Source organism: Trichosurus vulpecula, chromosome 4 (assembly GCF_011100635.1).
Source record: "Trichosurus vulpecula isolate mTriVul1 chromosome 4, mTriVul1.pri, whole genome shotgun sequence".
NCBI classification, from domain to species: Eukaryota; Metazoa; Chordata; class Mammalia; order Diprotodontia; family Phalangeridae; genus Trichosurus; species Trichosurus vulpecula.
The window spans coordinates 127,459,826-127,471,930 of record NC_050576.1 but is presented as its reverse complement, the minus strand read 5'-3'; the positions used below and the strand labels follow the sequence as shown (position 1 = coordinate 127,471,930).

The 12,105-nt window shown below is 40.1% G+C and overlaps 1 protein-coding gene across 4 annotated transcripts in view; it reads right to left on the bottom strand.

Annotated features, from left to right (window-relative positions):
• Window positions 1-11,729, bottom strand: part of MIA3 (MIA SH3 domain ER export factor 3) — a 70,345-nt gene extending 58,616 nt beyond the window's left edge. For all 4 annotated transcript variants that reach the window (XM_036754123.1, XM_036754125.1, XM_036754124.1 and 1 more), the window contains exons 1-3: window positions 11,327-11,729; window positions 7,830-7,963; window positions 3,702-3,788 (exon numbers count right to left, since the gene is read on the bottom strand). In XM_036754123.1, coding sequence (XP_036610018.1) covers window positions 3,702-3,788; window positions 7,830-7,963; window positions 11,327-11,462 — 357 coding nt within the window. In that variant the 5' untranslated portion in view covers window positions 11,463-11,729. The remainder of the gene's footprint in view (window positions 1-3,701; window positions 3,789-7,829; window positions 7,964-11,326) is intronic.
• Between the last annotated feature and the right edge of the window lie 376 nt (window positions 11,730-12,105).

Below are 12,105 nucleotides of genomic sequence, written 5' to 3'. Positions count from 1 at the left end.
TCTGAATGTACAAACAACTGAAAGAATTGTCTCCCACACCAGTAATAACGTGCTTCCTATCCACTAAAAATATAATTAACTCGTTCCTTTTCTCAAAGAAAGTCTTTTTTTATGACTGCCCAGGGGGTCATGTCCCCAGCCAGGGCCTCAGTTTCCTTTTCTCTGTAAAAGAGGGGGTGTGGATGGCTCCAAGCGAGCCTCTCAAAGAAAGTATTAATGATGTACAAGATAAGATGAATCTGTTTAGTCTACAAGTGTCTTTGTCCTCTCTCAAATCCTTACTACTGAACCTAGTTTGCCAACTTGTTTCTCTAAGTTCTCCTCTCCGCACCGAAGTCACTAAGCATAGGAGTCTATGCTGAGTCAAACTGGAGGCTCTTCATTCTGATGTTGCAGAGCTAATGGCTTCAGTTAACAACTAGACTAATTGGTCATGTGATCAGTTCTCCTTTTCACTGCCAATGAAAGCATTTTAAGCTATTCTATTAATACTCTAGGAATCCTAAACCGCTTGACAAAGTACAGTCTGCCCAGGTCATGTCTCTGTGACCTACAGACTGCCTGTATCACATTTAAATATAGAACTGTCATGCAAGATGGAGATGTCCATCAATTGGGGAATGGCTGAACAAGTTGTGGTATGTGAATGTAATGGAATAATATTGTGCTATAAGTACTTCTGAGCAGGCAGACTTCGGAAAACCCCAAAAAGATTTATATGAACTGATGCTGAGTGAAGTGAGCAGAATCAGGATAACATTGTACATAGTAACAGCCACATTGTGCCATGACTGACTTTGATAGACTTAGCTCTTCTCAGCAATGCAAGGACCTAAAACAACTCCAAAAGACTCATGATGGAAAATGCCATCCACATCCAGACAAGGAAATGTGGAGTCTGAATGCAGATCAAAGCATACTATTTACTCTCTTTTTGTTTTGCTTTTTTCTTTCTCATGGTTCCTCCCATACATTCTAATTCTTCTATATAACATGACTAATGTGAAAATATGTTTAATGAGAATATATAGGTAGAGCCTATATTGGATTTCACACTGTCCTGGGGGAGGGGAGGGGAGGAAGGCAGAGAAAATTTAAAACTTATGGAAGTGAATGTTAAAAACTAAAAATAAATATTTTTTTTAAAAAAAACCCTCAAGATTAGAAAAAGTAAGAGGATGAAAAAAACTCAAAAGCCCTCATCCATACTGCTACCTCTGTCAAGATTCTGCCATAAGCCAATGATACCAGCTTTTGAGCTCTCTAAAAACTCTAGAAAAATTAATTAGCAGGAGGAAACTGCACTGTATTATCACTTTGGCAATCAGACTACTTCACTCAGCAAGAGGCCACAATGCCTGAATTCACTGAAGACCAAGGCTTCAATCCCCAAACTCTGTTTCCTTCCCCTGAAGCTACGAAATATTTAGTCACTTAAGTCAGGGTTAATACTTTCTTTTGTAAGAATAGGGGTTGCTTGAGTAAATCAATAAAATAACCCAACCCATTCGAAGTAAGAGATAAAATATTATACCCTGATACTTTATCCAGGAAAGAATACATCTTTTTAATCAGTCAATAATAGGCTGTAGGCTAAGCATGGGGAAAAAAAAAAACCCTTGACCCACTGCACAAACTGGCTGAGGAAACTTGGTAATACTTTGTGGGACCTGTATAAAACTAGAGTGCTGGTTCAGAACCAGAAAGGTTTGATCAAGAGGGGACAAAAGAGTATTTCAGCTAAACTCTCGAGAAGGAATTGATTTGTGGCAGACAAACAGAGGCCTGGGACTTGGTCTCAAGTCTCTTCCGGCTCCCTTGACCAGAGGTGAACCTCATAAACTCCAGGGTCTGGAGGACTTCCCACTTTCCCAATCCTGTCCTAGCAGCAATTCCAAATAAACTGACTTCAGTGTCTCTATTAGGATCCATAGACAGACTGCACACAGATTCAAAGTTCTCCAAAAATCCCTTGCTCTCTGAGCTAGCTTTCACTTTGACTCTCTACTCACAGGACTCTCTTTGAGAAGAGAAAATAGTTTGGTGGCGACCATTCTTACAACCTGACAGTTCCATATGCCACCTCAGTAAATAAATAGCCCTTTCTAAAATCTCATTAAATCTGGCTGACAAACTGATATCCACTGAGAATCATGATAGGATGCACAGCAGTTGGAGTTTGTAAGCTCCATCCATATGTGGCCATCCTGGCTCACAGAGATCCAACTTGTTAGCTCAAGTGGGAGGGAGAATAATCAACTGACAGCACATGCTTCACTTTAATGTCAAATAAATTTAATCTTGAAATATCATTTGAGTGCATTATTTAAGATCAAATTTAAGAAAATCAACAATTCAAGTAAACGAGCAGTAATTAAGCATCTACTATGTGCCAGGCACTATGCTTAGTACTAGGGTTCCAAAGAGAGGCAAAAGAGAGTCCCTGCCACCAAGAAGCTCAGAGTCTAATGGAAGAGATAACATGCAAACAACTACAGACAAACAAAATGTATGGAGGATAAATTGGGGAAAGCGTCAAAGGGAAGACACTAAGTTTAAGGAAGACTAGAGAGGCTACTTGCAAAAAATGAGACTTTGACTGAGACTTTAAGGAAATCAGGGATGCCAGGAAGCAGAGATGAAGAGAAAGAGAATTCCAGGTACTGAGGGACAACCAATGAAAGTGCACAAGGTCTGGAGACAGAGTATCTTTGCAAAGAACATCAAGGATCCTCAACATCACCAGACTGCAGAATACAAAGAGGGAAGTAAAGCATAAAAAGACTAGAAAAGTAGAAAGAGGCCAAGGTATGAAGGACTTAAAAACCAGAAGATTTTATATCTGTTCCTAGAAGTGACAGCAAGTCTGGAGTTTACTGAATTTACTGATATGATCAGACTTGACAGGTGAATGGAGGATGGATGAGAGTAGAGACAGCAAGGAAACCAACCTGAAGACCATTACAACTGTTATAACAGTCTAGATGTGAAATGATAAAGGCCTGCACTACTGCAGTCACAGTGTCAGAGGAGGTGACAGCATACAAGATAAAAATAATTTTTAATAGACCAGTCTATCAATTTATTTGCAAAAATGGGTTGACAAGGGAAGCGAGGTGCTACAATTGATAGAGCACTGGCCCTGGAGTCAGGAAGACCTGAGTTCAAATCTGGCCTCAGACTCTTGCTAGCTGTAAGACCTTGAGCAACTCACTTAACTCTGATTTGCCTCCTCCACCTCCAAAAACAAAAGGGGGGGTTGACATATGCCTTAAGGTTAATAAACAGCAAAAAATACTTCATTCCTGAAGTCTTATATGCAAATGTCTCCTCAGTAGAATTCAACTTCGTGAGGAAAGGTACTCTTTGTACTTTGTTTTTGTATCCTCAATACCTAGCAAAGTACTTGACACCTAGAAAAACACTATATGCTTGTTGAATTAAACTGAAATTTCAGGAAAGAACTCATAGGCTACCCAGCTGCCTGAAAATCTTTTATGTTTCAAAGATTATATCTTAAGTCACAAGGGCTTTAAAATTCTCTTCCTATTTAAAAACATGCTCTGGCATAAATTAAACTTGATGCAAAGACTATTAGGATTTCTTACTTTCATGCTGAAAATAACTACTACAGTCTTTTAAAACCCACTTAGCAGAAATAGATGATCTACTTAAGAACAACAAAAAAACTCACTACTTACATCTGTTGGTAGTTCTAGTTCTTGTTCAGAATACTGATGATTTACTTCAATTAAATTCTTTGGAAAGTACCCAAAAACATTGCCAACCTGTCCAAAAGAATGAATAAAATGAGGAAATATCAATATGCACTGTAGAGAAAAAAAATAGCAAACTTGTAGTAGTTACAAAACTGTCACGCATCCTTTCCATAAACATATATCTTTTAGTAGCTGTATCAATAGTATTTCGCTGCATAGTTAATAAAGAAGGATATTTGTATGTATACACACACACATATGTATGTGTACACAACCACATGCATGTACACACACGGAATAAAGTCATTGCCATCTAGTTAAATATTCCACGGTAATAATCTCATTACTACTATCTGACAACTGCCTAAAAGTCAACATTACTCCTTGCATGCTGTTATGAAGATTAGATAGTACAATAAAAGACTGGCAGATAGGCCATAAAAGTCACAGAGTTCCTAACATATGGTTCCCCAAAAGGCTCCAGAATAGTTTAAGAAAATGAGGATCCAAGCATCATTGTAAAAGCTTTTAAAAGAAGAACCTACATTTTCTGAAAGAATTACTCTATGGTACTTAGGAAATAATGGAAAGAGCTCCTACTAAATAACTTCCACTAACACATACCCTTGGAAAATCACTTAAGGAAACTAAAGCCCAGAGCGGTAATCTGCCAAAGAGAAGGACTGGACAGGTCTATATGATACCTTTCAGCTGTATACCTCTGTAACATAAGGAAAAACAAATTTTACTTGTCCAGGTAACAAGCTTGAATGATAATGAGATAAATAAGGAAAGGAGGAAGTATTTCTAACAAGGAAAAAAAAAGTTCTTAAACAAAGAGAATATTAAATATTTACCACCTGAGCATAAGCATGGACAATAGCAAACCCTATATTTATACTCTGGGTGGTATCACCTTTTTCAACCAAATGGAATCACAGAGAGAATATATAATTTGCTACAATAGGAAAAATAATGCGTCAGTCAGTCAGTTCTTATTCAGTGCTTATTATGTGCCAGGCACTGTGCTAAATGCTAGGGATACAAAGAAAGTCAAAAGATAGGCCCTGCTCTCAAGGAACCCACAATCTAATGGGGAAGAAAACATGTAAACAACTACCTATGCAAACAAACTCTAGACAGGATAAAATGGAGATAATCAACAGAGGGAAGGCACTAGAATTAAGTACGAGCTACTGTTAGGATAAAAGTGAGGGATACAGTGCAATGTGTCACTAGGTTTACAGGGGCCACATTCTGAATTTCTCTCAATGCCAATTTTTTTTCTTTTCCAAAGCTGTACTAGAAATAGAAAGTTTTCCTTAATGAGGCCTACTAGGCATATTCTAAACCAAATTCTAGACAAATAAGCATAACTCAGGCTACTCTATAAAATGTTAAGCAGTATAAGAGGGGGTCAGTAACATTAATTCTGAGAGCAAAAGAGATATAAAAGAAAGGGCAGGACAGCAGCCTAACATACTATTGAGTGAGGAGTCAGTCTTGCTTGAAAAGAATCTATCAATCAAAATGTAGATTCCTGCAAACAGTATCATGGCTCCTACATATATAAACTTTGGGGAACCTATATGTATAAAATGTAATTTAAGGGAAAAGAACTATTTTGGCTTTCAATAAAAACATTCAGATGGTGAGTTAGTCAGGGAACCATGGCCTATTGGAATGGCAGGAGCTCATGCTGGCTTCTCTCTATAGATAGAAAGAATACAGGAATCACAAAACCATTATATTGTTAAATGAGTAATTATTTGAGTGCCAATTAGTGCATAGCATTATACTAGGGCACTGAAGATTTGAGGAATATAGGTGCCTTTGAGAAGCTCTCACTCTGTTTTCCTTCTCCACGTCTTTTGACAAATAGCCTTTGGTGGCAAACTATGTACTTGAGAGTTCACATATGACAGTGCAGTAGAAAAGTGGGTACAAAGTATTTCATATGTGGGCTGTAGAAAAAGGGATTCAGCTAAATCCAACAAGTACTTATTTGATAAGTTCCTACTACCTGCTAGCATATGATTGAGATGATAGACAGATGGGGACCTTAGTGAAGAAACTGGGAGGTCTAGAGATGTGAAGCGATTTGCCTGAGCTCATACAAGAAATTAGTGGCAGTCATGAAGTTTAAACTTAGAAGAATATTTAGCTAAAGTTCCATCCAAAGCATTTTCCAGGAGAGTTGTTACTTTCTCCACAAAACCTACTGTATTTCAGTCCACAATGATATTTCCATTCTCACCTCCTAAAGCACCAAAATCATTCCTGTTTGAAGCACTCATTTGGGCAGTTAATCATGGGTTTCCTCTTTGACTGTTTCATGCACAGCTTTAAGCTTTTGAGGGCTAGAGATCATGTCTTATACTTCTTTTGTATCCTACAGAGTAACTAACTAGCACATGATAGAAAGAGCTTAGAAATATATCATCTCAATCATGTGCTAGCAGGTAGTGCAAACTTATCAAATAAGTACTTGCTGGATTTAACTGAATCCCTTTTTCTACAGTCCACATAAGGAATACTTTGTACCCATTTTTCTACTGCACTGTCATACGTGAACTCTCAACTACACAGTCTGCCACCAAAAGCCATTTGTGAAAAGACATGGAGAAGGAAAACAGACTGCGAACTTCTCAAAGGCACCTATATTCCTCAAATCTTCAGTGCCCTAGTATAATGCTATGCACTAATTGGCACTCAATTATTCATTTAACAAATACTTTTTGAACATCTCTTATGTTGAAATCATTATGTAAGGGATATATGAATATAAGACATGTCTTGCTTTCCAAGAATTTCTAATCTAGCCAGAATATGTACAGAAATAACTACACAAGAAGGTAGTAGATGACAAACACCAAACGAGTTTGGGGTTAAGTAATCAAGAAAAGCTTCATGGTTGAGATTGGATTGGAACTAGTCCTCTAACTACAAATCCAGCATAGTGCCTCTACACTATGAAACAATTACCCCTAAGGATTTATTTCCTTCTTTATGATTCTTAAATAGAATAGATTTTAATACATATCAGATAGTTTAAATGTATTACCTCCTAGAAGCTCGGAGTTAGACCAGAGTATTTCTTAAAATCCTACCCCCAGGATTCTACTTTTAAAAATTATACCTATTGCTTCCTGAAGGGGTTTTTCCTATTATCATTTGGGGTTTTTTTTTTCTCTCAAGTTTTAAAGCCTTAAGAACACTTTCCATACGGAGAAAATATTAAGCGCTCAACGCACCACACTTAAAAAAACAACAACAAACAAACATTGGAAATTAAGAGAAATCATAAGCATTCCTTCCAATCAGACACATCTCTTTCTGATAATTTTCCCAAATCAATTTTTAAAAATACATATACAATTTGATGGACTAGTCAGGTCAAGTTAAAACAAACTATCAACTAGTGAAATGTGTAGCTGTGGACAGAGCCTAGCAAAAGACATTCAGAAGAGGCAAGAGGAGAGAAAGAAGGAAAGGGTTATGGTAGGAGATGGGGAGAGATGGCTGAAAAGGAGCTAATTACAACAGAATCCAATTAAAAGTCCTTTCAAGAGGAAAAAAAAGCAGGACAAAGATTGTGAAAGTCCAATTTTCCTTCTTCCCTGTCCCTTCCCCCATTTTAATGATGCTGAAGGCTCTCCAATGACACAACCTATTAATAACACAGATAATTATGTGCCACAAATTCCCAGGTCCTCTAAGCCTTTCACAAACAAATATTAGCTAAGTCACTATAAAAGAAAATGCAAACATAAAAAATCAACTATTTAAACTTGTGTATCCTGAAACACTATAATAGGCTTACCTTCTTAACTTACAAGAACAAGTTTTGATACTCCTGGCAAATTTAAAGTACATGGAATTTGTCATTTGTCAGTTAAATAAAAGAGATTATCTGAAGGTCCTTATTCACACCTCAACCTCATAATATTTATGGAATATTCATGGCTTACAAAGTCCTGAACTCAGTGTTACACATTTGCCAGAAACAAAAACAAGAATCACAAGAAAGAAATGTAGCTATTGAAAAACAATGGCATAATGAAATAAAAAGGGAAGAAAAGAAAAGAAAATATGCTAAATATTACTCACGCTTCCAGCCCAAAGTTCAGGTGATCTTCCTACTAATTTGTAATAGACATACACAGCTTCCCCTTCTTTGAAATTTACAAAGCGACAGTCTGGACCTGTGAAATCCTGCAGAGCTCTACCCCGGTACATCAGCACTGTAGAGAAGATAAAGTCCCAGCATCACTACTAGTCCTTCACACTTCTATTTACATTTATATTCCATAGGGAATCTGAGAACACTTTGTAGATGTGAATTGTTTTCCAACTATTTGTAGGGAGAGTCACCTTCAGTAAGATTCTTAGTAGCACCTGAGGTTTTGAATTTTTTTAAGACTGTTTTTTGTTTTGTTTTAACATTCATAACGACTCTTGATAGGTAGACGGGTTTATATCAGGCAATACTAATTCCATTCTGTGGGTGGATGGCAATGAAAACCGGAGAAATTAAAGTGATTTGGACAGTACTCTTAGCTCCCTGTCTAATACCCTAATCACTGGACTTTCCCATTTTATGTCTACAAAAATGTTCATTTCGCAGATGGTTGAATTGAGGTATAAAGAGGTCAAATGACTTACCAAGGCCACACCAAGAGTTGATAACTGAGCTGTGAAGAAAACCTGAATCCCAAGGGATAATTACCTTGAACTATTAGAAGGCACGCTACCTATAAATGGACAAAAGTCTTACTACGCAGTAGTAAAAATTGATGATTATATTTGCAGCAAAGCTGTGCTCCTTGTATCTGAGCAAATTATCTGGAAAGAATGCCTTTAAGGTGCCAAGTCTCTGCCAAAGTCTATGGCTTTGATTGTAAGATAAGAAAAAAATGCCTAAAACAAAAAGCTTTTATGAGAAATAAGCAATTTTAAATGCATTGAACACTAAGTTAATTTAATCAAAATTTACAAGGAAGGAAATTTCCTTTCTCTCATAAAGCAGATAAGGGGTAGCTAGGTGGCACAATGGATAGAATGGCAGGCCTGGAATCAAGAAGACCTAAATTCAAATCCAGCCTCAGACACTTAATAGCCGTGTGATCCTGGGCAAGTCACTTAACTGCTGTTTGCCTCTGGTTCCTCATCTGTAAAATGAGCTAGAGAAGGAAATGGCAAACCACTCCAGCACATTTGCCAAATGGGGTCACAAAGAGTGGGATATGACCGAACAATAACATAAAGCAGATAGAAAAGCTGACATCAAAACAGCATTATGAAAAAAAATTGTTGGCAGACACTAAGGAAAAATTTAGACACAAGATCAGAGCATTATATAGATCTGGGGTCTTAAAGGCCATATAGGATAGCCCCTCTCATTTTGCATGTGTAAACTGAGATCCAGAAAGCTTGTGACTTGCCTATGGTCACAGAGATTAGGTGTTAGACACAGGACTTGTCGTAAATTGCTCTAACACTGAGTAGCCTGAAAAACAAGGATTTAAATCAGGCAGGAACCCAGGGTATTTTTATTAGTCACCCCCTCCACATATATATGTACATATGAATAAATGATATACATTTATAAATGCACATACATGTACCACACTACAAACATGGGTATGTTTTGTGTATATATGCTGTATGTTTATATGTATAACTGTATGCATATATACATTGGTATGCATACACACATGATTGCATATATAGTCATAAAACATGCTTTTATATTTGCAGCATAACAGAGTGAGAGAAACATATTCTGAATCAGAAGACCTGGGTTAAAATCCCATCTCCAAAGGTACTGGTTGTAAGACCCTGGGCAAGTAAGTCCCTTAACTTCTGAGTCCCAAGCAACTCTCTAAGACCATAAAACTACAGAATATTTCCTAATCTACATTGGTAGAGGGAATAAAATCATAGGTCTGAACAAACAGGAAAAAAATCCCAAACCTAGAATTAAAAATGCGCACACATTTTTTTCCCTAATATAAAAGAGCCAAGAAATGTTCACACAGTGGTTAAGTGGAAAGGGAGAAGAGGGGAAATAGAAAACACTCTATTCCTTTCCTAAGCATAGAAATCATTAAAGTTCTACATAAATTAATTTCTAACTATACTTTGGAATGAGACATGTATATGCAATAACTTGGGTTAAGATCTGTTCCAAGGAAGTTACTTGAAAGAACAGAAAAGGCCAGAAGTTTCAATGTATTTCCAGTGTCCCTAGATTAACTTTTAGCAAATTGTTGACACAAGTCAGTCTTTTAGTTGTATGTTGATTCTGCTCCCTTCTCTTCCGGAGATAAAATGATTCTTGTATTTCAAGTTATGAGAATTTTTTTAAGGTACCTGTGTATGAAGAGTGAATGATGGACTTCTTAGCCTTTTCAGAATACTTTCTTACTCATCCCTGCATATTATAAGGGCCAAATTACTTCTCTTCTGGCACTTATGTCAGCCAGTAATAAATCCATTTGTTACAAGAGTTGTCAAAAAAAGACAACTAAGAACAATACGAATGACAAGAAACACTCAAATATTTTGGAGTTTCCAAAAACAAAAGTGGATGAAACTAAAGCTGCTTTAGGTTGTAATAGTGGTGGATTCTTCTTTTTCTAACTCTTCAAAATTACTCATGACTATCTCCCCCCCTCCCCCATCCCCTTTAGAGCTGGCAAACGGACTTAAATCAGAAACCCATTTTTCATTAACTGCTTCAGTTTCCTAGTCCATAAAAATGGGCTATGCCAGGAGTCCGGTATGAATGCTTTAGTCTCCAGAGTGAAAGATATGACCTCCCCTGCGCCTTGTTGGAGAGAGAAATGTTGTCTCACACAAGGACAAGATTCAGAGATCAAGGATGTCCGATGGTAACAATAATGTAATGTGTATGCGTGTGTAGGTAATTTGGACTTGCCCTTTCTTAAACCCAAAACACTTTTCAAAATATAGCTAACTAGCAAAGAATTCCAGTAGGACTCAGAGAGGGCGGAAAAAGCAGCCCATGGGACTGCCTTAAACCTAGCAACCCATCTGGATCCACAAATGCAGCAAAGGAGATCTTTGTAACAGTGGAAGGGCTGGAAGGCACTTTCTCCCGGGTTAAAGAATAAACATTGGGCTTTGAAAACCTACAAAGCCCAAGGAGCACTTAGACGTTACGTTTCTTCATCTCTTGCTAGGGGAAGAAAGGCTGGAAGGGGGTGATCCGAGGGCCCATGCCGGTGGTTCGGGGGAGGGTGAGGGGACGGTCTCTCCTGCTCTTCCCTCTCTAGATTCGGGGGCAAAAAACTTGCAACAAGTGGAAGAAGCCGGCGAGCTCGGGTGCCGCGGTGGCAGGCTGAGGCGGAGCTCCGGAGACGCCCAGACCCAAGAGCAGAAAGACCGGGGGAGGGGAAAGGGTACTTTCTACTGCCCCTGAACCTAGAACTGTTCCCATGCGCCAGCTCGGCCTCGGGTCTCCAGCTCCCGCGGGGCACAGACCCCGGGAGCGGGCAGTTCGTCCGCCCCCCCCACAACCCCGCAAGTCCCCCCGCTCCTCCTCCTCCCCCCGGTGCCCGCGGGCCAGGGCGCCCACTCACTGCTGCACTCCTCGTCCGAGCAGCTTTTCAGCTCCGCGAAGCGCCGGTCCCCGCTTCGGCTCGCTTGACCCAGACGCGGCCCAGAGGAGAAGAGTAGAACGAGGAGGCAGAAGGGCAGACGCGGCGCTGCAGCCATTTTGGCGGGGCTGGGGCCGGAGCTGGAGCTGGAGGGGTGAGGGGGGCGGAGGGAGGCCCCGGGCGCGGGGGACGGCGATGGCGAGGCGGCGGGGAGGAGAGAAGAGAAGGCGGGGGCGAGCGGCGAGGTTGGGACCCGGGCTTGGGGCGGAGGGAGAGCATGAGCAGTGCCAGGCAGACACGTCAGCCGCGCAGGGGATGGAGAAGGATGGGAAGGGAGGGCTGGGGGAGGAGGAGAGGAGGAACCGGAGACGGGGCTGCATCTCTCAGGCCTGGGAGAGGGGCGGGGAAATGCGAGGGAGACCCCGCCACCTGGCATTTATTCCGTCATCTTTTCCTTGTCCTATCCGCGCCTCCTGTCCCGCTCCCTTTGTGCTGCCGGCTACATCCCGCACTCCTTGGCGTTGGCCACCTCCTCTGCAGCCCTCCTTCTCTTGGTCCCGGCTGCGCTCCTGCTCTCCTCCACGCATCCATTGTCCACCTTGGCCTCTCTCCTTCGCTGCCTTGCCCTGGCCACAGTCATTCTTGACTTTCAAACTCTTCCACGATCCTTCCCTTTTAACTTTGAATCCCCCACCCCCAGGCCATCCTATCTTGTCACATCGGATAACTAAGGAGAAGAGAGGTTTTAGAGGGTCTGGGGT